The sequence below is a fragment of the Pelobates fuscus genome, chromosome 1 (genome assembly GCF_036172605.1).
Source record: "Pelobates fuscus isolate aPelFus1 chromosome 1, aPelFus1.pri, whole genome shotgun sequence".
NCBI classification, from domain to species: Eukaryota; Metazoa; Chordata; class Amphibia; order Anura; family Pelobatidae; genus Pelobates; species Pelobates fuscus.
The window spans coordinates 21097901-21125383 of NC_086317.1; the positions used below are offsets into that span (position 1 = coordinate 21097901).

At 42.7% G+C, this 27483-nt stretch overlaps 1 protein-coding gene across 1 annotated transcript; it reads right to left on the reverse strand.

Annotated features, from left to right (window-relative positions):
* Window positions 1–719: 719 nt before the first annotated feature.
* On the reverse strand, window positions 720–27212 carry LOC134586194 (beta-1,4-galactosyltransferase 4-like). Its single transcript, XM_063441869.1, has 5 exons — window positions 26727–27212; window positions 25781–26013; window positions 19295–19482; window positions 4454–4558; window positions 720–1544 (listed from the first exon to the last, which is right to left on the reverse strand). Exons 1-5 carry the CDS (start codon window positions 26959–26961, stop codon window positions 1379–1381), a joined length of 927 nt encoding a protein of 308 aa, XP_063297939.1. The 5' UTR covers window positions 26962–27212; the 3' UTR covers window positions 720–1378.
* Between the last annotated feature and the right edge of the window lie 271 nt (window positions 27213–27483).

Sequence of the window (27483 nt, forward strand, 5' to 3'; positions counted from 1 at the left end):
GTGTAACATTCAAAGAACAGGCATATAAAATGCTATTCCGCTGGTACCTCACCCCCCAGAGGCTAGCAAGCATGCACAGACTACCCACAAACCAGTGCTGGAAGCAATGTGGAGAAACAGGCACTTTCCTCCATTGTTGGTGGACGTGCCCAAAACTCCAACCCCTTTGGCACTCCGTAGGAGCAATCCTCACCAGAGTCCTGAATAACCCATGCCCCTTAGACCCATGGACCATGCTTTTATCCAAACCAATGGACACATTCACAAGAGCCGAAAACAAATTGATAGCAAGAGTGGCCCTTGCCACACGTAGAGCAATTGGCGAAGTATGGTCCACAACCACAACACCCAACCAACACACAATACTTAGGAAAATCCAAGATCACATGGACATGGACAGGCTCACCGCCCAAATCCACGAAAACACCAAACAGTTCCACAAAACATGGGACCCTTGGCTCATGGCCGACACATCTTTACCCTGGTAAGACAACACATACCATATACCACAAATTAGCACCAGCAGAATATGAACCACGACCCTCACCTAATCACTAGCCCACCAACACTACCTGAGACACACACCGAGGTGTACCCACCCCCCTGTGATCTTTGTAACTACAACCTTATTCCCTTGTTTTCTTCTGTACCCCTACCCCAATGACACTGAAAACAATTCAAAATCTGACAAAATAAAGAATTAAAAAAAAAAAAAGAAATAGAAGTAAATGCTGCTGTATGTTTAAATACATTTTTTATTTTGTTCCTAAGTGTCCCCATCTTCATCACTGAGCAGGTCTGCCTTCCCTCTACAAATCCTCCCAGCAGAGAGATCTGGCTGCTTACTCAGAAGTTTATTTCTCTGTGTCCGTTTGTGGAGGGGGGCTGGGGTAAAAACCTGCAGACTGAGAGTTGTAAAAAAGCTGCTCTCTCTTTTAACCATTTCACTGCTTGGAATGCAGCCAGCCACGCCACACTCACAGAGCTAAATAGCACTCTTCATTGTGCACTGAGTTTGAGTAGAGGAAGGGCAGAGCTAAACATAGGTCTGAGAGTATCTCCCAGATCTGCAAGTATGTATCTGGGGAGAAATACATATTTGCAGATCTGGGAAATACTGCCTCAATGCTCCACCATACAGAAATACTGTCTGCTACATTGCTACATTGCTTGCAAGACCGGCATCGGCCACACAGCCTCAAATACTGGCCAGGAGAGCTAATGGGAGCTCCTCAGCAAGAGTATTCAGCTTTGTGGTTGAGTTAGTGGAGTCAGAGGGCTGTGCCTGGTGAACCCAGGGAAATAATCAAACCATTAGAAAACGGTTTGACTACCTACAATGTGAGGCTCCAGTTCACTCCCGGCATGATAACCACTTTCAGCTCCAGGCCCATGAGGTCCTTAAGGGACTGGAGTTTGGTCCTCCAATGTCCACTGTAATATTAATGTACAGAGGGTTGTGTTCTATCGACAGCAGTTTGTAGAAGCAGGAATTCAGTCCATCTGTCTTGTAGACCTTGGAAACACTCTTCAATTGCTGCATTCTGTTTGAAAATAAAAAGTTTATAAACATGTATAAATCGCTGAAAATGAAAACAAATTACAATAAAATAAAAAAATCTTTATTATAATATTCTTGCATTAACTAAAAAGTATATATCCCAATCTCATTGTTACAAAAAAAAAGTGTCAAACAGGTCGTTTATACCATTCCATGATGGATCCACTGTGTTTGTTGGTAAACTTGCAATCTTTGAGTACTAATCAATGTGTGATTTATGACGACAACTGGATTTAACTGCAGTATTTTATCACACTCAGAAAGAGTGACACAAAAGATAATAATAAAAAAAAGCTAATTATCCTGCATACAGTTATTTATTCGTAACGAATCATTGAGTAAGATCTAATAATACAAACACAATGTACAATTATTGTATGTGGTTGGGAATAGCGTACCCATAAATGTGCAAAGGTGCAATTTGAGGGTCTACGTTTGAGCTTTTCCTGCACAGTGATAGAGCCAGTTAAGGATTCTTACAGGTTTTTGTATAATGTAAGTGTGCTATATTTTGCACCTTGTGTGTCATTTGGGAACGCACAAATTATTTTGCACTTACTGGCATTTTAAAGGTATAGCACACCTTAATATATATTCTAATTATTTAGAGTGTATGTTGTGGGCTAGTGCACTTTAAGGCGCTGCTTTGATTTCCCAATTTATTTATTTTTTACCATTTTGCAATAACCTTTAGGATAGCTCTAATAATCAAGCGTCTTTTTCTAAAACTTTTTATGGGCAAGGGTGTGCCTTTAATCTCTCTCCGGGTAGATGAGAGATCAGTAGACAGTGTGCATGTAGCATGCACGCTCTGCACTCATAACTAGGTCAACGCTGGAACAGGCAGTTCAGGAGACAGAGTTCTGGCTGCCTGGTTTACAGATCTGGGTGGCTATCGTAAAGCTGTAGTTATAAGCCATTCTCAGAGCTGAGAGTGGGTGAGAGGTACTCTCTGCACCACCAACTGTGCAATAAAAATGTAATGTTCTCATGGTGCTTAGAGAGATGCTGTATTGACCCTGGTATATGATATTGGTTCATTCATTTTATTGATTTGTCTAGCACATTTTAGTCCTTAGAACAATATAGTGAAAACAAACGTTTTAATAAAGATATAGCACTTAAAGAATATATTTGTTAAATGATGCCCAATATTTAAATGCCGACCAGAGGTTGTGTAACACATTATATCAGTTTTCTGTTATTGAATCCTTTCCTGACATTAGGGTGTTCTGTGCCATCCTACACAGAGTGGGATTAAATGCTTGTTGGATGGCAATGGATCGCCCTGCAGAATTGGGTTAAATCCCGGCTGACATCGGGAAGCCCCCCTGTCTGCCAAGGCTATTTTTAGTGCCCCACACTTTTTCATGAACAACTTGCAGCTCTGAAAGTCAGTGGAAAAGTCATTGTAAGTTGCATTTTGGGAAACTACATGAAGCATTTGTTGTGTTGGGCTATTTTAATTCCTTTTCTTTGATTTGTTCATTGCAAACAGCTGAAAGTCTTTACATTTTGACAATAAACCTGCTTTTTAATGGGTGTTATAATAATAATTTTTATTATTACAATTACAACTGTATTTAAACAGGCATTTAAATACCTATCTAAAGATTGTGGTGTGAGCAGGTTAAATCCCTGCTTACACCAGTAAACCCAGATATAAATTGGGGCGTTGGGCTCCTCTTTGTTAGTTGGGACCATTTTTAGTGGCCCCAGAGTGACCGATGAGCACTAGAAGTCAGCCCTGGTTAGAGCCCTTTAAATCCATTTATAAAACCGCAGCTGAGTGATCAGGCACAGTTTTTCCGGTAGACTCCCCAGGATCTGAATAGACCCTGGCAGGTTCCCAAGCCAGGTGATTGTGGTGGGTGCTGGGCTTTACTCTTTGGTTCGGTACTTCACAATTGCCTCTGTGCTTAAAGGGTTAAGATATTAAAGTGGCTCTGTAACTTTTTTTAATTGTAGTACACTATGTCCTCCCGTATACCTTGACTTTTCTTCACTACTTAATTTTCACGAAATCTCCTGTGCATCCGTTATGTGTTTCAGTAAACAGTTAACTCCTTTGCAATAAAAACACAGCAGGAAGTATTATATTGAAAGGAAAATGTCTGCCTGATGTACGTATACATGTTAACATATTAAAAGTGTTAAAAATGTCATAAACCCAAATACATTACAGGAACAGCTAGGTCAGTAAATCACCAAAATATCTGGTAACAGCCCAGCCTCTGGCCACACCTCCAGCAACCCCAGCTAAAATGATCGTGTCACTCATTGACTATTTAAAATGTTAAATGGAATCTCATAGACATTAAAGGACCACTCTAGGCACCCAGACCACTTCAGCTTAATGTAGTGGTCTGGGTGCCAGGTCCTTCTAGGGTTAACCCATTTTTTCATAAACATAGCAGTTTCAGAGAAACTGCTATGTTTATGAATGGGTTAAGCCTTCCCCCTATGTCCTCTAGTGGCTGTCTCATTGACAGCCGCTAGAGGCGCTTGCGTGCTTCTCACTGTGATTTTCACAGTGAGAGCACGCCAGCGTCCATAGGAAAGCATTGTGAATGCTTTCCTATGTGACCGGCTGAATGCGGGCGCAGCTCTTGCCGCGCGTGCGCATTCAGCCGACGGGGAGGAGAAGAGGAGGATCGGAGGAGGAGAGCAGGAGGAGATCTCTCCGCCCAGCGCTGGAAAAAGGTAAGTTTTTACCCCTTTCCCCTTTCCAGAGCCGGGCGGGAGGGGGTCCCTGAGGGTGGGGGCACCCTCAGGGCACTCTAGTGCCAGGAAAACGAGTATGCTTTCCTGGCACTAGAGTGGTCCTTTAAAGCTAAATCAATTCATTGTTTCAATAAATTAGACAAATGGCCTCGGATCCATCATACCCACCTCTTATTGTTTACTTCGTTGCCCTTGTCTCGTGAGTGGAATATCATGGTATATTTGGCTATTTCCAAAGGAGGCTGAACAATCGTCATTTTTTGTAATAAAACCCTGGGGAAACATAATTGAAAACTTGTAAAATGCCACTTTATTTGCACAAATAATTGAATCATCCATATACCGGTAATTGATATCTAAGCAACCGTTTTGTTTTGTTTTGTTTTTATATATTACAATTGTAAGAGAAAATTATATATAATTACATATTTTCTATCTATTAGTAAAAACCAGTATAGAACTGATGGGGAGAGGATTTTTAGGGGAGGGTCGCTTATTTATTAATAGCAATGAAAACATTTTTATGCACGTCTATTAAGCTCTGGCATGAGCTATAGAATGCATTTAGAAAGTCTACCCCACTCCTTCTATATTTCCTGGTGTTTAGCAAGGTTCCCCCTGGCTCTATAAAAACCCTCCTCCATAGATCTGTAGTATTCTACCTGGATAATTATTTCTGGCCATAGAGTTTTAAAGGGGGGCCTCCCAGTTTCTACCTATAGTTAACTTAGTAGCCATGAGAATATGGAACAAAAGAAATCTATGTTCAATTCTACAGTTTGGGAAGTCAAGGTGAAATAAGAATAGCTGACGTGACAACGTTATTTGTTTTGCACATACTGTTGAAACCAGTGGTGTATCCTGGTTTTGTGCTGCCCAAGGCAGGACAAAACTCAGGCGCCCCCCTCGCGGCTAAAACGTCCCTGGTTGAAACAATAATGATCGAGACGTAAAGGATTAACTGAGATCAAATCTGTTTAAAGGACCACTCTAGGCACCCAGACGACTTCAGCTTAATGAAGTGGTCTGGGTGCCAGGTACCTCTAGGATTAACCCTTTTTTTATAAACATAGCAGTTTCAGAGAAACTGCTATGTTTATAATGAGGGTTAATCCAGCCTCCAAATCCTCTAGTGGCTGTCTCATTGACAGCCGCTAGAGGCGCTTGCGTGCTTCTCACTGTGAAAATCACAGTGAGAGCACGCAAGCGTCCATAGGAAAGCATTGTAAATGCTTTCCTATGCGACCGGCTGAATGCGAGCGCGGCTCCTGCCGCGCATGCGCATTCAGCCGATGACGTCGCGATCAAGATGGAGAGGAGGAGGAAAGCTCCCCACCCGGCGCTGGAAAAAGAGGTAAGTTTAACCCCTTCCTCTCTCCAGAGCCCGGCGGGAGGGGGTCCCTGAGGGTGGGGGCACCCTCAGGGTACTCTAGTGCCAGGAAAACGAGTATGTTTTCCTGGCACTAGAGTGGTCCTTTAATCTTAAAATATCATTCATGTAAACTTAGACTGTGAATAGTCTGTTGGGGCCTACTCAGAACAGAGCTGGGGTAAGGCGGCTGCTCTTCTCACTCTCCGATTCACAGAGTGGACCTGCTGTACTCCTATCCCCCGCCCTCCCCCCCCCCCCGGACCAGTGGGGGTTATCCCGGTCCCCACTGGCCTGATACAGGTGTTTGCTGTGGCTTCATTACAACACCGCTGACACTCTCACCGCCTACCCAGCTAACCAAAATGGCAGACAGGCCCCATCTTCCCAGGCACAACGTGTCACAGACAGGAACAACCCAGCATAGCTCTGTGCAGCGCTGCCTAACAAGGCTGTAAGAAATCTTTGACAGATTCTGGGCAGCATTGCAAGAGCGTGCAGCAACCTCACGAAGGCAACCAACAGAAGGAAACCAAGGGGAGGAAAGTTAGCCTCATCCTGGCACAGCAACCCCTAGGAAGAAGTCTCCTGTACAGGGACTTACTCCCCCTATTACAAGCCAAGTCGCGGATGGCCGGAACCCTCTTATTGGCCGACGCCGCAAGCTTGGATACCACAAGAGAGTTCCCAGTGTAATTCTATGCAGGAGAAAGCACAAGAGACAGACATTTCCAAGCATTAGCCTGCCTACTCGACACAACTCACCCCAACTACGGGGCAACAAACTCACTCAAGTTCGACGCAGCATACCGGCTATGGAATCCTACAACCCACGTAGCCAACTACACAGAGTCACTGATCTGCGAGTGCGAGTGCGAGCCCCAGATGAAGATCAAAATATCAACTTGTACAGTATGCCAGAGCATATTGCAGTCTTGCCTTGCATTGAGGTGAATTCTGTTCCATGGCGTACCAGTGGCATCGGATAAATTGACTGTTATCGACATTAAAAACTCTGCTTAACTTTAAACAGCAGCTAGTTTGTGAATGTGACGGACCTCCTGGCACCCCGACTGGTTGCCTCTGCCATTTGCTGCTTCCTTGTAGCCTGAAGTACTATAAGCACCGCACTGGACACCATAAGCACCGTAGCCCCTTAGCCGCCGAAGCTTGGCTGGGGTCTCGCTGTCCTCCACCCACCCTGGACCCAAGCCCAGGATCCAGCTTCTAGTGGGTGGACCTCTCCTACTCCAGAGAGTCTAGCAGGTATAGCTGTGTAGCTCTTACAAGAGCTAGTGATTATAGCCAGTATAGCAATCTGAAGCTGGTATAGCTGGTGTAGCTGTTCCCTACAATCACGAGATGAGGCTGCGTGTTGAGGGTGAAGTGAACTGATTTTTATGGAACCTTACTTGGCCTTTTATGACAATCCCCATGCAAGGGGCACTCCCCCTGGACCTGAGAATAAACCATAACTTCAAACAAATACACAATCGCATTGGCTCTCAGATCCAGGACACTCCCATACATAATAGATTAATCCCTCCTCTGTACCCGGGAGATAATTGAGTCAATTACTCTACTAACTCAATTATCTCCAGTAACAAAAACACACATTTAAAAAAAAAAATATGAAAATACCTTAACATACAAAACCCCCACAAAGGTTACATCCCCATATAGCCCCTATCTGGGTGAACAACATATCCAAAAATCACCCAGATCGGTTTAGTGGTTTAGGAATTTCTGGAAGTCATAGTTTTGGCCGACCACACACATGTTCCTATGCCCAAAACAGTCCCATAGAATCGCGGCTAAGTGCCACTGGGTACTGACCGGGGACCATGAAGTCTTCCTGTGAAAACAGTTCCAGGACATTCGCAGCTAAGTCCCTCTGAAGTCTATTTGCGGTTTTGGTCCATGTGAACGGCCACCAGTGACCTAGCGTTCGGTTCTATGGAAATTGCCGACCCAGGGAGAATAAAATATGGGTCTTTACAATAGCTGACCTGGCCCATTGTCTTTTAGTGGGAGACTGGCAAGCAGGCCCCTCCAAAAGCCCATGGCGAGGTTCTGTTCACCACAGTGTATAGCAGGGATTCCTGTCCTCTCTTCTACTCATTTCTCACACTGATCAGGACCAGTGGCACTAAAGCTACCCTAAGTTGTTATGTTGATCAGCATGTTTAATCCCATTTACTTTTAGTATAGTTCACACATTTCTGGAAAGGCACTCGAAGTATATGAGCTAATATCTTGTTTTTAGTTTTAACTGTGACACGCAGGCCTAGCCTAACCTATTAAGCCCACTCTCATACTCTGTATGTGTTGATGGTGTTATTAAGCTGGATGTCACAAGTGAAGACGCTCCTTCTAGATATGCCAGCCTGGCATGTTGTTGACGTATCATAAAAATGTGCCATAGAGCTTGCCAGCTGCTTCTAAATTGCTGCTACAAAGTGTGTAGTTGGAGATATTCTGGAGAGGTTTACAGAATCTTCAACTGTCTAAGATTTTGCTAAGAGTTTTCTTTTCTACTTTTACAGGTAAGATTCATATGTAGGAAAAGGTTACTGATTGCACAAGGTTTGATTTCCTGGTGGTTATTGGTAAGGCATTTGATTTTATTAGCTAGGTGCTTGCTATTGATTGATTGCTGGTTAATTAGCTATTGTTTGCAAATAAGCAGAGGCCTACTCAGGTGTTAAACATTCCTAGTGGTGCTTTTAGGAGTTATATAAGGGTTGTGGTCATTAGCTTGGCTAATATAGCTTGGTTGCTGCTTCTAAGGGTGTGATTGGAGATATTCTGGAGGTAATCTGAGGTATTCAGGAGGATAAATAAAAAAAATTAAGATTCGTTTGCTTTAAATTATTCACCTCATTAAAATGGCAGACTTAGTTCAGTGTAATAGTTGTTATGCATTTGTTTCACGTTCCACTTTTTGGAGATTTGGATGCTGTCTAATCTGTAGACAGTTCTCTATCTTGCGGCAGGAGATTGTATTTTTGAAGTCTGAGATTTGTTAATTATCTGGTAAAGAAACTCAGGCTGGAACTGCTGCAAAGCCACTGCCGCAGAGACGTACTAGGAATGGCAGATGGATTACTGTAGGATCTGGTAGACTTAGAGTTCTGGATAAAAGGCATATTGCACAGTCTGTTGCTCTACATAATTCATTTTCTGCACTTTCAGAGTGTAATGGTGATATGGAGACAGGCTCAGGCACTGAAGGTAGGGGTGTTGTGGAGACAGGCTCAGGCACCAAGTGTAGTGGTGTTGTGGAGACAGGCTTGGAGACAATGTTGAGGCCTAAAAGAAAGCAGTTGTTGTTGGGGGATTCTATCATAAGAGGTGTGGAGTTGGTGAATGGTGGTCTTGTGAGATGTCTTCCCGGAGCTACTGCTCACAGAGACAGGAGACGTATCTGTAATCAGGGGCGGACTGAGAACCCTCAGGGCCCCCGGGCAAAATAAATCAAGGGCCCCCTTACAGGCCCCACCCATACTCCGCAGCAAGCGCCACCCATGTCCCGCCTCCATGCACCGCCTCCAGCCACACCCTACACAATCTTTAGACACAAGGAACAAAAGTGCAATAATCCCTTCAAGGCCCCAGTAGAGACTACAATTGAGGGCTAATGGGCCATGGAGGGGGGTCTTTCTAGCAGAGGCTATCTCAGTGTCCTTTAGAGAGTGTGTTAGAAAGAATACCCTCCAGGCCCTATTAGAGACTACAATGGAGTCTAATAGGCTTGGAAGGGGGTCTTTCTAACAGAGGCCATCTCAGTGTCCCTGCTGGAAACAGTCGCCTCCCGGCCCCAGTAGAGACTTCAATTGAGGGCTAATGGGCCATGGAGGGGGGGGGGAGAATTCTAGCAGAGGCTATCTCAGTGTCCTTTAGAGAGTGTGTTAGAAAGAATTTCCTCCAGGTCCCATTAGAGACTACAATGGAGTCTAATGGGGCCTGGAGGGGGGTCTCTCCAACACTCTGGTTCCTATTCACAATATAGCAACACAACATAGCTCGCTGATACCTAGGCCAAGTTGGCTCCTCTTACCTTAATTACTGTTGCTGGCTGGCAGTCTGTGGGCTTGCTGGAAGGCTGTGGGCTTACTGGCTGCGGCTGGCAGGCTGTGGGCTTGCTGGCAGGCTGTGGGCTTGCTGGCTACTGCCGGCAGGCTGTGGGCTTGCTCGCTGCGGCTGGCAGGCTGTGGCTTGCTGGCTGGCAGGCTGTGGCTTGCTGGCTTTAAGCCTAACTGGTGGCCTGTGGGCTGGCTGGCTGGCTACTGGCCAGCCTGTGGGCTGGCTGGCCAGCCTGTGGGCTGGCTGGCTGGCTGGCCGGCCTGTGGGCTGGCTACTGGGGTACTCGTAGATTATTTAAAGAAATAATCCATGCACAATAACCACTACTGCTCTGTGTAGTCGTTATGGTGCCAGGAGGGCCGGGCCCCCCTCCTAGAGTAAGTAGTCAAACCGTTTAAGAACAGTTTGACAACTTACCTGGGGTCTGCTGGGATATGAGGCTGTAGTAGGGTATAGGAGCAGTGGTGCAATGTGTAAGGGGTGCAGTGTGTGTGTGAAAGGTTCAGTGTGTGTGAAAGGTTCAGTGTGTGTGAGGGGGTGTAGTGTGTGAATGTGTAGGGTGTGTGGGGCAATGTGTGTACGAGGGGGCTGTGTATGTGTGTGTGGCAATGTTAGTATGGGGGGCTGTGTGTGTATGGGTGGGCAGTGTATGACAGGGAAGGGGGCAATTGCCCTCCTCTTACTCCCCCCTCCCCCTCTTCTTACCCCCCCTCCCCCTCTTCTTACCCACTTCTTACTCCCCCCTCCCTTCTTACTCCCCCCTCTCTTCTTAACCCCCTCTCTCTCTTCTTAACCCCCTCCCCCTCTTTTTACCCTCCCTCCCTCTCTTCTTACCCCCCTCCCTCTCTTCTTACCCCCCCTCCCTCCTCTTACCCCCTCCCTCTCTTCTTACCCCCCTCCCTCCTCTTACCCCCTCCCTCTCTCTTCTTACCCCCCTCGCTCTCTTCTTACCCCCCTCCCCCTCTTTTTACCCTCCCTCCCTCTCTTCATACCCCCCTCCCTCCTCTTACCCCCTCCCTCTCTCTTCTTACCCCCTATCCCTCTCTCTTCTTACCCCCTATCCCTCTCTCTTTTTACCCCCCTCCCTCTCTCTTTTAACCCCCTCTCTCTTTTAACCCCCCCTCTCTTTTAACCCTCCCTCTCTCTTTTAACCCCCCTCTCTCTTTTAACCCCCTCTCTCTTTTAACCCCCCCTCCCTCTCTCTTTTAACCCCCCCTCTCTCTTTTAACCCCCCCTCTCTCTTTTAACCCACCCTCCCTCTCTTTTAACCCCCCCTCCCTCTCTCTTTTAACCCCCCCTCTCTCTTTTAACCCCCCTCTCTCTCTCTTTTAACGCCCCCTCTCTCTCTTTTACCCCCTCTCTCTTTTAACCCCCCTCCCTCTCTCTTTTAACCCCCCCTCCCTCTCTCTTTTAACCCACCCTCCCTCTCTCTTTTAACCCCCCTTCCTCTCTCTTTTAACCCCCCCTTCCTCTCTCTTTTAACCCCCCCTTCCTCTCTCTTTTAACCCCCCCTTCCTCTCTCTTTTAACCCCCCCTCCCTCTCTCTTTTAACCCCCCCTCCCTCTCTCTTTTAACCCCCCCCTCCCTCTCTCTTTTAACCCCCCCCTCTCTCTTTTAACCCCCCCCTCTCTCTCTTTTAACCCCCCCCCTCTCTCTCTTTTAACCCCCCCCTCTCTCTCTTTTAACCCCCCCCCTCCCCTCTCCCCTGTAGCGTAGCCGAGCGGCTTTCCGGTCCGCGGTGCCCGGCCGGAGTGATAGGAAGTTGCACACTGTGCACCTTCCTGTCAGTCCGGCCGGGTACAGGAAACAGAAACTTCTGTTCCGCGCGGAACAGGAGTTTCTGTTTCCTGTACCCGGCCGGACTGACAGGAAGGTGCACACTCAGTGTGCACCTTCCTATCACTCCGGCCGGGCACCGCGGACCGGAAAGCCGCTCGGCTACGCTACAGGGGAGGTGAGGTGAGGTGAGAAGCTGCAGCCGCCTGAGCGCCCTTAGGAGAGCGCTCAGGCGGCTGCAGCATTTAAAGGGGCGGCCGGGCCCCCCTCCCGGCCGGGCCCTCGGACCATGTCCGAAGTGCCCGACCGGTCAGTCCGCCCCTGTCTGTAATATTGTTAAGCGAGCAAAGCAGGTAGGGGAATTGGATGTACTTGTCCATGTAGGGACAAATGACTTGGCTTGCAATGAGGTTTCAGAGGTAAAGGAAGTTTTTTGTGTTTTTGACAATGATATACGGCAGGTTGCTTCCACACTGTCATCTCTGAAGTTCTGCCTGGGCATAACACATTTAGAACGACAGGTGGATGCGTATTAGGGACTTTAACTTGTGGCTTGGTAAATGGTGTAGGGAGCAAGGATTTGGCTTTATTTCTCATGGTAGCTCTGTTTGGAATGGAAATAAACTGTACAAAAAAGATGGTTTGAATCTTTCTCAAAAGGGAACAAATGTTCTCAGTGAGCAGTTCAGAGGTTTTGCTAGGATGTATTTAAACTAGGAGGGGGGGCAAAAGGGTGATACAACATCAATCCAATTGCACCCCCAAAACAAGGACAGAAGGTGCCTGTAGCAAGTGTGTTAAAAAATGATAAGCTTAGAGTCATGTCTACAAATGCTCGCAGTTTAGGGAATAAGATCCATGAACTTGTGGCAATAATGACAACTGATAATGTAGATTTAATCGCTGTTACTGAGACATGGTATAATGAGAAAATGACTGGGACATAGCAATACCAGGGTACTCCTTGTATAGAAAAGACAGGGAAGGCAAGAAAGGGGAGGGTGGTCCTGTATGTGAAGGATAGCATAAAATCTAGCCTAATAAAAGTTAGTGAGGCGAACATAGAGTCCGTTTGGGTTACGTTAGAATTTGGTAATCACACAGTAACTCATGTAGGTGTGATTTATGGGCCCCTAGGACAAATAGAAGAGTTAGATCATCTACTAGTTGAGGAAATAGCTAAAATGACAATGAAGGGGGAAGTTACCATCATGGGTGACATTAATCTTCCTGATGTGAATTGAAAATCCAAAATAGCTGCTTGTGCCAGGAGCACGCATATTCTAAACTCCCTACTGGGATTTTCTCTAAAACAAGTCATTGAGGAGCCAACTCGTAAGGAAGCCATACTAGATTTATTGTTTATAAATGGAGATTTGGTATCAGATATTACTGTAGGTGAAAGTTTAGGATCCAGTGATCATCAGTCAGTGTGGTTTAATATAAGAACAGTGACTGAGTCACACCACACAAAAACAAAAGTTATAGACTTTAGAAAAACAGACTTTTCTAAAATTAGAATATGTGTAAAGGAGTTATTATCAGACTGGAGCAATTTAAATAGAGTCCAAGAGAAATGTGATTATTTAAAAGTTGCACTGCTGAAGGCAACATAAAATTACATTACAGGGAGTGCAGAATTATTAGGCAAATGAGTATTTTGACCACATCATCCTCTTTATGCATGTTGTCTTACTCCAAGCTGTATAGGCTCGAAAGCCTACTACCAATTAAGCATATTAGGTGATGTGCATCTCTGTAATGAGAAGGGGTATGGTCTAATGACATCAACACCCTATATCAGGTGTGCATAATTATTAGGCAACTTCCTTTCCTTTGGCAAAATGGGTCAAAAGAAGGACTTGACAGGCTCAGAAAAGTCAAAAATAGACACACACAAACTAATTAGTCAAAAATAGACACACACTAACAGACACACACAAACTAATACTCAGTAACAGACACACACAGTAACACACACAAACTAACACACACACACTGACACTCACTAGCAGACACACACTCAATAACAGACACACACAAACTAACACACAACTAACACACTCAGTAACACACACACAGTAACACACACACTCACTAACACACTTACTGACACTCACTAGCAGACACACACTCAATAACAGACACACACTAACAGACACACACAAACTAAGACAACAGACACACACACAGTAACTAACATTAACACACATACAAACTCACATTTTTTTATTTTATTGTAATCCCCCAGCCTACCTTTGGGAGTGCTGAGGGGATTACAGCTGTCCCTGGGGTCTAGTGGGGCTGCTGGGCGGCCAGTCCTGCACGCGGCGAGGGAGCACGGATTCTCCTGTTCAGCTCCCTCGCGCACCGCTTACTGATGCCAGAGCTGGAATGACGTCATATTCCGGCTCCAGCATCAGTGCGGTGCGCGTGAGGGAGCTGGGCAGATAGCACTCAAAGGAGAATCCTCCCTCAAGTGCCCACCATGTAACGCAGGGCGGCTGGGCCCCCTGGAGGCGCGGGCCCCGTCGCAGCTGCGTCTCCAGCGACCGCGGTATGTACGCCAGTGCTTGGGGGTCTCTGTCTGCTGTACTGAGTGGGGGACTGTGTGAGGTAATACTGGAGATCGGTGTGTTTGTGGAAGTCTGTAATATTGAGACACCTGGGATGTGAAGCACTGGAATGCTGTGTGAGAGGGGCACTATAAATCTGTACTGTGTGAGTGAGGGACTCGAGCCCTGTGCAGGACTACTAACGGGAATGGCGTTCCTGCTGTGGAAAAAGTACAGGAATGCCGTTCCCACGCGTACCTGCAGGACTCGAGCCCTGTCCTATTTGGGACATTTTTTTAAGCCGGCCAATGTAATTTACCCCCATCAAACCATATATTTTTAAAAAGTAGACACCCTAGGCTATTTCAAACTGTATGGCAGGAAAGGAATGAAAATTAACCCCATCATGGCATACCCAAAGTTAGTGTTCACATTTGTTTCTTGCATTTTTTTACACTAAAACTAGCGTGCACAGCCGTCGAGATAAGTTTTACTGTTTTAAACACTCATATTTGTGTTCAGTGAAGTCTCCCGAGTATTGCAATACCCCCCATGTACAGGTTTTAAGGTGTTTTGGAAAGTTATAGGGTGAATATAGGGCTTGCCCAATTCAAGTTTGCCAGATTGGTTTGCTGGGTCTATGTTGCCTTTTGAGACCATATGGTAGCCCAGGAATGTGAATTAACCCCCTCATGACATACCATTTTCAAATGTAGACAACCCAGGGTATTCAAAATGGGGTATTTCCAGGCTTTTGTAGTAGCCACTTAGCCACAAAGCAAATATAAACAAGTCTACTACATATAGTTTACTACATATAGTTTACTACATATAGTTCTGAATGCTTTAGTCTTTAAGGAATGTAGTCCTACAATTAAGACAAGGAAAACACTAGCGCAATATTGTCTGAATACAAAAATCAAAGTACATTGAAATAAGTATTGACACTCACAAGTAAAGAGCCAGTGTATGTTGGCTCAAACTCTAAGCGTTGTGGGATTATTCAGGGTCCCACTCCCTCTTCTGTATGCTCTGGTATTAAATGATCATTCGTATTAGTCACCACTCCAGTGATTTTTCAAAGGGCTTTATTTGCCAAACTCTGCATACAAGTTAAAACAATAAATAGTAGAAATAATAAGTCTTTACAGTATGTGTGCTAAGTCCATGCAATTTATTGAACGAAGGTATGACTATTAGGCCACTGAAGGTCAGGATTGCTGAACACGTTGGTTAGTGCGGTCGGTCATAAAGGACTTCCATCTAACTTTTTAACCCCTGAACCGATTGCCCTGATTTTTGAGTATGTGTTTATTTCTCGCATGCTTATTATGAAAATTTATGTTTTATGTTTGTGACATGTATATTTTAGAAGTTATAAATATTGTGTAAAAAACTGTATTCCTCTGCCTGTGATAATGATATTACCCATTGTGTTCAGTAATCATATCACAGGCAGAGGGGAGGATTTTGTGTGGAAGTGTCTGTGTGTATTGTATGGATTGATTGGTTGTTCTGTAAAACCCTGTGGGCTGTACTGTGGTTGTGGATTGGGAATAAAAGAGGCTGTATGTGCCAGGACAGTCAGATTCTGCTTAACCCTCAAAACGAAGTGTCGTCTCGTTATTGGGGGAATTGGATTGTATGCTGACTGCCAGGAGTGTAAACCTTTCGTATGGTTTTTCCTGTTCGGCTGTTTCCAGGATTCGTAAAGTTTGCAGTTTGGGAGATTGGTGTTTACAGTTGCTGCCTATGCATCTGGAAAGGGGAATATCGCCTAAACGGTTTTTAACCTCTGGTGAGCAAAACGGTCCGTTACAGTTAGGAACATAAAAAATGGAATAGAAACTCACAGCGTCTCGCAGCACTTTAACCCCTTAAGGACCAAACTTCTGGAATAAAAGGGAATGCACAACCAGAACCTAGAAGGCCTATTTTTTTGTGCAATAAAAGAAGTGAAGAAAGATTGGGGAGGAAGTGATTATGTGAAAAGGATAGGTAGAGAAGAAATTAGATTAATATTTAATTGTCATACACCAATTCCGTATGGATTGCATTCTGACTTTGAAGTTTGTCATTTTTAGCAACATCGTAACCTTTAGGGAATTGAAAAATGTATTTATTCCACATATATGTTTAACACATAGTAACACTAGACTGTTTATATCCGCTTGGGACAATATAAAAGAGCTTTTTCACCTTAGCCCTCTATTTTAGTTTTTTATATTTAACATTTAATTTAATATATTTGTTCTTGGATATATGTTTTAAATGCATCCTTCTATATTAATTGTTTTTAATATACATGTATACAATATAATATTGTATAATCTACTGCTAATATAGTTTTATAGAATCATTTTAATGATATATGTTTTACTTATCAAATTGCCCCCGCTCCTTTTCCCCATTATATATATCATGTTGAGCCTTATTATGGACAATTAAAACTGTGAAGCAGGTGGTGTAACGCAGCAATGCGTTCCAAACATGGAAATATACGAGAGATATGCAGGAAGTTGACAAGGATGCGTTCCAACTTCCACTAAGAGAACCGGAAGTACGTCGGGCTCATAGAGACGGCTGCGTACGCAAACCCGGAATAGGAAACATTATTTCAAAATTGAAGACACCGGAAAACGGCGGGCATTCAATTATTTAAAGAACGGCAGTAAGAAGGACTGGATCACAGCAACTTAGGAAGCCCCCAAGAGGGGTGAAAGTCGTTTTGCACTTTGAAAGGATTTACCGCACGTACTGTGAGGACTTTTTATTTTACTATTTATTTTTTTACTTTTATGCAGAGTTTGGCAAATAAAGCACTTTAAAGCATTAAGACTAAAGCATTCAACTATATGTAAGATACCCCGCCTTGTTTATATTTACATTGTGTATTTGTTGTTTTGGGTTAAGGGGACCCCACTTATGTTTTAGAGTATCAGATATTGTTTATCTGACCCACTGGGACTTTGTATTTTTACTGTTTTATTTAGTCACAAACGCTGGCCAAAGTTAGCGTTCATATTTGTTTTTTACAAGCAGGTCCTGACAGCTCAGACAGTCCCCCTGGCAGCTCCATAGACTCCTATTGCGGCCATGTGATCATGATGACCACATGGCCATGGAGTGCCGGGGTGGCCGGAGCTGCTGCAGGAAGAAGCATTGCCTGATGTGAATGATGCCTCGCACAAAAGAGCTCTCAGAAGACCTACGATTAAGAATTGTTGACTTGCATAAAGCTGGAAAGGGTTATAAAAGTATCTCCAAAAGACTTGCTGTTCATCAGTCGACGCTAAGATAAATTGTCTATAAATGGAGAAAGTTCAGAACTGCTGCTACTCTCCCTAGGAGTGGCCGTCCTGTAAAGATGACTGCAAGAGCACAGCGCAGACTGCTCAATGAGGTGAAGAAGAATCCTAGAGTGTCAGCTAAAGACTTACAAAAGTCACTGGCAAATGCTAACATCCCTGTTGGCGAATCTACAATAAGTAAAACACTAAACAAGAATTGATTTCATGGGAGGATACCACAGATGAAGCCACTGCTGTCCAAACAAAACATTGCTGCACGTTTACAGTTTGCACAAGAGCACCTGGATGTTCCACAGCAGTACTGGCAAACTATTCTGTGGACAGATGAAACCAAAGTTGAGTTGTTTGGAAGAAAAACACAACACTGTGTGTGGCGAAAAAGAGGCACAGCACACCAACATCAAAACCTCATCCCAACTGTGAAGTATGGTGGTGGGGGCATCATGGTTTGGGGCTGCTTCGCTGCGTCAGGGCCTGGACGGATTGCTATCATTGAAGGAAAAATGAATTCCCAAGTTTATCAAGAGATTTTGCAAGAGAACTTAAGGCCGTCTGTCTACCAGCTGAAGCTCAACAGAAGATGGGTGTTGCAACAGGACAATGACCCAAAGCATAGAAGTAAATCAACAACAGAATGGCTTAAACAGAAGAAAATACGCCTTCTGGAGTGGCCCAGTCAGAGTCCTGACCTCAACCCGATAGAGATGCTGTGGCATGACCTCATAAAGCGATTCACACCAGACATCCCAAGAATATTGCTGAACTGAAACAGTTCTGTAAAGAGGAATGGTCAAGAATTACTCCTGACCGTTGTAAAGGTCTGATCTGCAACTACATGAAACGTTTGGTTGAAGTTATTGCTGACAAAGGAGGTTCAACCAGTTATTAAATCCAAGGGTTCACATACTTTTTCCACCTGCACTGTGAATGTTTACATGGTGTGTTCAATAAAAACATGGCAACATTTCATTATTTGTGTGTTATTAGTTTAAGCAGACTGTGATTGTCTATTGTTGTGACTTAGATGATGATCAGATCACATTTTATGACCAATTTGTGCAGAAATCCATATCATTCCAAAGGGTTTACATACTTTTTCTTGCAACTGTATTAAAATTAAGAAGCAAAATAAATTTTCATACATGCACATTCTTACTGGACTTCAAAGACAAAATACTTTATATTTACCATTCTGTAAACTAAACTGATCAATAAAAAAATGTTAAGAGCTTTGCAGAGAAGTTGTTATTGTTTTAAAGGTACACTATAGTCACCAGAACAACTACAGCTTAATGTAGTTGTTCTGGTGTGTATAGTGAGTCCCTGCAGGTCTTTTGATGAAAACACTACCTTTTAAGAGAAAAGGCAGCATAAACATTACTGCCTAGAGACACCTCCACTACTCAGACAGCCACTAGAGGTGCTTCCTGGGGCAGACATTCAGCATGGAGACTTTGAACATTCCTAATGAGGAGATATTGATTGGCCAGGGTGGCGTTTGGCTCTGCCCAAGCCAACTCTTTGCCTGAGATCAACAGAATTGGCAATCTCAGCCAACCCAATGCTTTTTAATGAGATTGGCTGAGATCATCAATTTTTATGATGTTAGCCAAGGAGGCGGATCGGGGCAAAGTCAGCACCGGGGAACCCACGCAGTGCTGAAAGTAAGGTAAGTTCTACAAGCTTTAAGGGGGGCAAGCAACCTAAATGGGTGTTTTAACTCTATAGAGTCAGAAATACACGTTTGTGTTCTTGACTCTATAGTGTTCCTATAAGTTCTTCTTTGAATATTTAGAGAACAATGCCATTTTTGTCAACAATCATTTTATCTTCACAGTCTCACTATCCCTAATGGAAGTCCCATGAATATAAAAAAATACACACAACACATCAAACACAATCTTTCCCCTACTTGTAGTTAGTGGTGTTTCTTCCAACCACAAGCTGCTTGGGTTCAGTGTCGCAGAGATACAGGTTTAAATCATTTTCTGGGAGAAGGTCCACGTCGTGGAATATAAAGCAGTCCCATTCCATTTCCTTTAATGCCTCCAAATATCCAACATTCATCAACTTGGCTCGATTAAACTTTTCGTTCCCAGCCTGAAAATCAAATTACATGTCTCTGAATCATGCAAATTTCTTTCTTTTATTAGCAGCGGATATAGCACATATTTTCTTGTATTTATTTTTATTTAATTTTTAACATATTTCAGACCTGTACCTGCCGTTTATAAGTTTGATGGTGCTTCTCTGGTTCAGGCCTTGGTACTCTTGTCATCATAAATATATCATGATATTCTATTAAACACCCTAATCCTTCCCACCCGGATTCCCCCGTCCTCCCCAACCCTATTGATTATTCATGTTATATATTCTTGTCTATCACATTTGCTTTACTCGTATGCTCTTGGAGAGAGAGAGAACCTCTTACATCCTATTTAGTTTCCTATTTTATTATTCTGTTTGTCAGCCCGTTTTGGGGTTGCATTCATTCCCCTCTTCCCCTCCCCTCCTCTTATCTGGTCCTTTCCCTCTCTGAGACTGGACGCTCTACCTGTGTTAATATTTACGCACTAAGGTCAAAAATATAAAGATATAAAAATATCTTTTATTTTATATATTACTTTTTTATGTTTCTCTTTTTTCAGTTTCTTAGACATAAGTGTTTCTGGCTTATTGCCCTTTAAGTACCACTTGGATTGTAGTGCTTCTAATTGTTTGGTTGCTTTATTCATTAATTGGTTGTTAATCTGTTTTTCTGTTTCTGCAATCTTCCTTGCCGTTTGTGTGGAGGGTGTTATTTTATTCTGCTTTTTGTAATCACTGAATGTTATATATAGTTTGAAGAGAGGCTGTAACCCTTTTTTATTTGCGGTGGCAGCCATTTTTATCAAGTGGCCACTATGAAGTGGCCACCAGACTGTTATATCCGAGGTACCTTTGGTTTTTTTGGTTTTTAAAAAAATCTTTTATGTGCCACTCTTTACGGAAAGAGTCAAAGTTATCTTTGTATTCCAACATGATAGGGCTATGGTCAGACCATGCAATATCCTGTATCTCTTTTCTTTTGACAAGATATGGAATGGTCACGTTTCCCAAGATAAGATCGATTCTGGAGTACGAATTAAATGTTCTAGAATAACGTGTAATCTAGGTCAAAGGGATGGAATGTTCTCCATATGTCTCTTAGATTATGGTGGTTCAGTAAGTTTTGCGGTCTGTTTTCATTTGTTTTCCTACATTTTCTGTCATTCTGGCTCTTTCTATCTTTTAGAGGGTCAACTACGCAATTGAAGTCCCCCATGATTAGTGCCAACCCTTGTTTGATTTGCTCTATTTTTTTTAAACACTTTTGTGATAAATTTTATTGTAGCTTTATTTGGTGCGTAGATGTTAACTAGTGTGAAAAGTTTATTATTTATATCACATATTAAAATAATGTACCGGCCTTCTGGATCTAATTCTTCATCTTTGCTTTGCAAACATAAATGCTATGCCGCTTTTTTCTTTTTCTTTCTAAAGCCACACTTATAATAATGGGGTATCTTGTTAAATGTATTGTATTTTTCTTGGATCTCATCCAGTGGGTTTCTTGCCGGGTGCAGATTTGTACCCGATTTTTTTTATCAAAAAGTCTACAATTATAGACCTTTTACATGGTGTGTTGACCCCTCGGGTATCTATTGAGGTCAGCCTTAATTGTAGTTTCTTAACAGTTCTCGGGACTCTCTATCTCTAAATGTCACCATGTGTATGCGAAAAAAACCAAAAAACATCTTTATTAGTATTTACAACGTAAGACGGGTTGATCCAAAACGATGGTATCAACCTAAGACGAACATAATGTATGGCAAAAAAACCCTGCCATACAATATCTTGAGTAATCGGAAACCTTACTCAGATATAGGTCCCACGTGTCATGTAAGAAGAGCGTTCTGAGGGTAGACAATCTAGGGTGAGCCTACCTAGAGGCACTGTTAGTATAAGAAAAGATTAAAAGAAGAAATCAGACACCAACCATGTGTGAAGAAATAGGGATGGGGGGGGGGGGACACCTTGTAAATCTACAGCTTATTGTTGAGTCTATTGTTATATAAGTGTTTTAACTGATTTTATTCTACATTTTTATTTTGCAAAACGTGTGTTGTTCTTAAATCTATCACTCTTTCCCTTACCCCTTTCTTTCGTTTCCTCCTTGTGTAGGTGTGTGCCTTTCTGTGTATTTATAAGTTCCTTTTATTTTAATATAATTTTACATGTGTACATTAAATCGTTTCATTCTAATTAGTGTAAACTTAAAAACAGATAATTTTTCTGGCACTTGGTGCAATATTTATCTTGTTAAGTGCCTGCTTAATTAATTTTCTAAAATAATCTCTATTTCTCATTTCTTTATTTCCACTAAATTCCTGATTTTACTTTTATATCTCCCGGGTATCCCCTTTATCCCCTTGTGCTATTAACTGCAAGAAAGCAAGAAGGAAAAAAAAACAAAAAACTTCTATTGTTATATATATAATTCTTTTTTGTCTTCCCTTAAAAGGTTGAGTGCCACTAGTGACCATTTTTTTCCCTTTCTTTTTTCTTTTCTCTCCCCTCTAAATATTTGGGACCTCACAATTTGTTTATTAGCGATTGAAGCGGTTTCACAATTTTATTTTTGTTTAACCAACTTTTTAGGTCTTCTGCATTATTAATGGAGGTGATCTTCCCTTCGTGAGATATAATAATTTCCATTGGGAAACCCCATCGATAATTAATATTATTCTGTCTGAGAATTAATGTGCCATCAGAAAAGGTCTTCCTTTTTTGTCTGGTTGGCCATTAAAGGTCCTGGAATATTTACAATGTTTAGTATTCTTCTGCGCATTTGTTGCTTCTTCTGGCTCTCAGAATTTTTGACTTAATTTTGGAGGGGGCGCAGCATATCAATACATCTCTTGGGAGATGTTCTGGAAACCCTTACGTTTGTTCACTCTGTTGCATCTTTCCATCATAGGGATTCTGGGGTCCCATTCCACCTTTAGATGCTTAAAGAATTCCTCTATGCATTTCTCCAAATTTTTTTAGATTTATTTGTTCTGATCCTCTAATTCTTAAGTTGTTCCATCTGGTCAATCCTCTAGGTCAGTTTGTACTCCATGTCAGCAATCTTTTTTTCCAGCACCAGATGTTCTTTTTTGTGGACATTTTCCTTTTGTTCTAACTCATTTAGTTTTTCTTCTATTCCTTGAAATCGTTGGTCAACAGTTCTTTCTTTATGTCTAGAGTCTTAACTTGGATTTCTTCTCTCAGTTTTCCAAATTGTGTGTCTACGTGTCTGAGTAAGTAGTCATATTAATTTCTTCCTTCTCTTGGCTCTTAATTTTACTCCGTTTGTCCTTTGTTGATGCCTTCCCCTAGTGGGATATTAGAGATAAGAGATTATTCCAGGTTTCTTTTATTACTTGATGTGTTTGGTGAAAAGAAGGAAAGGCGTTTTTCGGTTTTATTTTCAGGCTTTTTTTTTTTTATAGCACATATTTTAATCTATAATGTCTTACATTTTTCTTGGGCTGGAAAAAAATAAACAAATGTATTTTTTTAAAGAAAATTAAGCACACCACTCAAACCAATACCTACCCCAAACAGATTCTGATTCTGGTAGACCCAAAAGTTGCAGATTCATAGAAAGGGTTGGATGATGGTTTCTGAACCAGGGGTACCTCTTAACTCAACCTTCCAAAGGTGTTCTAGGTACCCCAAAACCCCAGCGTAAAGTGGTGTCTGTCTCATTTCTTCCTCTTTTGGTGGAGAGTAACCAGGGAGGAAACCCAAAACATGTTTACTTCTGAGTTAGTTGACAGTTCCTGCTCCATACACACAATGTCGAAATACAGTTGACAGAAGGGTGGTTCAATGTCGAAATACAGTTGACAGTAGGGTGGTAGACAGTAGGGTGGTTCAGCCAAGAGCCATTCAAGATATGGTCAATGGGGAAAGTAGGGCTAGCTTTATTGTGGAAACATACAGATATGTATACTCAGAAAACTCACACAACATACAATAGTGAGTCATACCATACATTATTTAAATACAATGTGCTATTCAACAAAGAAAATTCCAGAAGGTCTGTCTGAGCAGTCCAGTCCATGGCTGCAGGGCTGTATTTACCACAAGGCAAACAAGGCATTTGCCTAGGGCGGCACTTTCGGGGGGGGGGGGGAGGGGGGAGGGGCAAAAAAACGCCACCCCAAGCTCCCAGACAAATGCCTTGTTTGCCTCATGTTCTGGGGCTGTCCACCTTAGCCCTCCGAGGTGTTAAACTACTAATATTCTAGCCGGGCGGCAAGGGAGCGCTGTCCTCCACTCTTCTTGCTCTCTCACGCGTCCTTCTGTGATGCTGGTAGCCGGAATATAATGCCACCCGGCCCAGGGTGCGCGAGGCTGCTGAGCAAGAAGAGCTTGGTTCCCTCGCCGCCTCCATTAAGCACCAGCAGCCCCAGCCAGCCCAGCCAGCAGAGCCAGCCCAGCTAGAAGTCCCAGCAGTGCTAGCCCAGCCAGCAGAGCCATCAAGGAGCCCAGCCAGCAGCTGTCAGGGAAAGGATCCACTCCAGCTCTCCCAAAGGTAGAGAGGCTGGGTAGATTTAAATTTAAAAAAAATATTAATAATTGGTGAGTGTATGAGAAAATGTATGTGTGTATGTCTGTCAGTGAGTATGTTTGTGTCTGTGAGTGAGTGAGTGTAGCTGTCAGTGTGTGTCAGTCAGGGAGTGGGTCTGTCAGTGAAAGTGTGTGTTGGTTAAACAGTGTGTGCCAATGATTGTATGTGTGTGCCAATGACTGTGTATCTGTCAGTGAGTATATATCAGTGCATGTATCAATGAGGGCCTGTGTCTGTCAGTCAAAAAAGTGGCCTTGACACAAATTGGGGGGGGGGGCAAATTTAGATTTTGGGGGTGCCCGAATTTAGCCATGCCTAGAGCAGCACAAATCCAAAATACACCACTGCATGGATGTCTGTCTGGTCATTCTGTACCCCAAATAGGCACATGGGACTGGGTCCTTATGAAGTTGTTTAATAGCAGACACAATATATAAGTAGATCTGGGATATTCTGAAATAATGGTTATTGGATCAAAAAAAGAGTAGTTTTTTAAGGGCTGCTGGGTGTCATGTGTTAATGACAAATGGAATCAGATCTATGGGACAATGCAAAAAGTGCAGGCCAGAATGAAAGAAAACAATGTTCTATAAATATTAAACCATTGGATGTACTTGGGGTCTAGGCATACGTCCCAACATTTGGAAATATCAGATTGGGACGGGTGGCTGGATCTGAGAGGGTGGTATTATGAGATTGGGATGGGTGGACAAATCTGAGAGGGGCATAAGTGGTAATTCCCATAATGGACATGGCAGCCCAGAAAAAGGTTGGGCCCAACCAATGAAACAGCCTGTCTGTCCGGACCCAGACCTGCAGTACTTTGCAGAGAGTACTAGTGTAGGGAAATTGACTCATAACAATGCAGTAAAAAAGGGAGAGGTCTGAACATGACCCAAGGTTCCATAACTATTTGCGATATGGAACTTAGGTTCTTCTGCATTCTCCTACTTCACTTAGACCGTCAGCTGGTAGGGAAAAAAGGCCCTATCTGGGTGTATTTCAAGGAAATGCCAACTGCCAGTAAGAAAGGCTTAGGAGCAAAATACATTTCCAAAGGATTGTGTCCAGGCTGAAAACTCATCTTGAAAACTGTCAAGGTAGAGAAATAGAATTAATTTTGGAAGAAGATGTAAGTGGAGTAGATTCTAAATTAATGCCGCAATCATGAGCATCATGCACCCTACATAAAATAAAACAAACGCAATGACTCATTTCTACAAAAATTAAATTCACAGGTTGGGCAAATTCCTTTCAAGGGCACATGAGTGATAAAAATTTTTATTGAAAGTATGCCTGGCATTGAATAGTGAAATAAATTTAAAATGAAAGTGGCCCTAAAAGAAAGCAAAATGCAAATAGTTAAAGATCTGCTAACTGCTGTGACATCTTCAGCTGGAGTAGAACGTGTATTTTTGGGACTGTTTATATATTCCTTATTGAGGAATCACTTTGGGACAGAAAAGTGTTAATGTTGATTTTTTTTACTATAAGATTGAGTAACATATTGAATGCAAAATATTTGTTGTCTACGTTGTAAGCCATCTTACCAACAAAACTACTGTTTTGAAGATGTGCATTTCACAACCAAAATAATTTGTTTTTAAAAAATCTGATTTAAATCCAAATATATATTATTTTTATTATTACTATTCATAGATATTTTAGGATAAGATTGGCCATTCAGATTTTAATGGGTCAAACCAATGCAGGTAAATATGAAGAATCTTGTAGGACCTCGGCTATGGAACCCACCTGGTGTACGACGTATATTCCATACTCTATCTGTTGTCTCTGCAAGAACGGGTGAAGGTGATTGAGCAAATAGACAAGGTGCCTTTCTCTGTTTCTGAACGGAATTATTATGGCCACTTTTTGCTGCGACTGGCATGTGGTCGGGTGGTATAGACCTTCTTTCACTGAAGGGTTCTTAGACTGGACTTGCTCTAGAGTTAGTGCAGGCTCAAAGGTAATCTTCATAGCGCCCTCTGCATGGGAAACAATGCAGCATTATTAGGTTTTATTTTATTTTTTTTACCCAACGAAAAGCTGTGTGTAAAATCCAAAGGACATCAAGTTGGGATCATTATAATTAATATGACTCAGAAAATTAAACGGGGCAGAATAACTTTGTGTCACATAAAGGAGTTACAGTACCAAGCCACCCGCTTGTTTTCCTATGGCTATAGAGTGATTTTCTTGTTTAGTGTGCTGCCTTTGTACACACTGTTAATATGCATGTGGGTTTTAGTAATGTGTCGCTCACTTCCATTGCCAAGTCAGGCTGCTGGAAGGAGGGCTGGATTGTAAAGCTAGTTCATTTTAACATTACAATACATTCAGAATTTCTGAGTTAAACAAGCCAATTTCCAAGTCACACTTGCTCTTCATAAAGTGCCAATAGGTTGAGGGATTCTCACACTGTAATTTGTTTTAGCAATCCAACAGAAAATATTAGCTATCGTGTTTTAATCCTATACGAGAGAGAGAGAGAGAGAGAGAGAGAGAGAGAGAGAGAGAGAGAGAGAGAGAGAGAGAGAGAGAGAGAGAGAGAGAGAGAGAGAGAGAGAGAGAGAGAGAGAGAGAGAGAGAGAGAGAGAGAGAAGATTCTATATATGGTAAGAGGGATTCTAACCTCCTTTGAATACTTTTGCAGTCCCATAAAACAGTTAACAAGCACATTCAATGGAGATATACTTACTCAGGTGAGGAGACATTGCAGGGCAGATTTTCACATCTAACTTTGGAGTGGTCATTATATTCCGCAAAGTGTCTTTATTTCCCTTCCAAAAATTCACATGTGATCTATAACTGGGAATCACAGTTTCTTTGTTTTGAACAAGGTAAATTAAGGTCATTCCAACAGAAATAACCATCATAAAAAGTATTTTCCGTAACTTGACAAATGGACAGGTAAGGGCGCTGTGGACTCCCATTGCTTGTTTTCCCGGATGGCGAAATTCACTTGCAGGAGGTATGTGTCTGAAAAATAAATTGTGGTAGTGGGTGTAATAACAAATCAGGTTGTATGCTTTGATTTTGCACCAGGGCTGACCGGGAAAATTGATCAACGGGGTGAAGACCAGCAAATCGGGGGTAGTAGAGGATTTTTTTAAGCGTGCCTGTCAGGACTGAGTAATGTGAGTGATTCCAAGTACAAGCTTACACAAACATACAAATTAACTTCCACTATCCTGGGCGGCCCCAGCCCCAATACGATAAAAAACCAAATAAAAAGTTGTTGTGCACTATTCCAAATCCATGTGCATATTTAAATAACTGGAGGTTATTAAAATAACAAGAGGCCATTTAAGCGTAAGCCCATCTGCCACGTTATGGCAAAACTTTTTAGGTGAGACCTACACTAACAATTCACCACGTTTCTTTAAGCTGAAAGGTAAAATCTCTGATGAGATGGAGAGGGTATTTTTAAAAATCCCTACACACTTAGGGATTTA

What these genes read in the sequence shown, in the direction of transcription:
- LOC134586194 (XM_063441869.1), bottom strand. Translation starts at nt 26,961, where the DNA reads ATGGGAGTCCACAGCGCCCTTACCTGTCCATTTGTCAAGTTACGGAAA. An exon ending in GAATATACGTCGTACACCAG is followed by an intron (nt 19,483 to 25,780) that starts GTGGGTTCCATA and finishes TTTGATTTTCAG; the next exon opens with GCTGGGAACGAAAAGTTTAA. An exon ending in AACGAAGTAAACAATAAGAG is followed by an intron (nt 1,545 to 4,453) that starts GTGGGTATGATG and finishes ATTTTCAAACAG; the next exon opens with AATGCAGCAATTGAAGAGTG.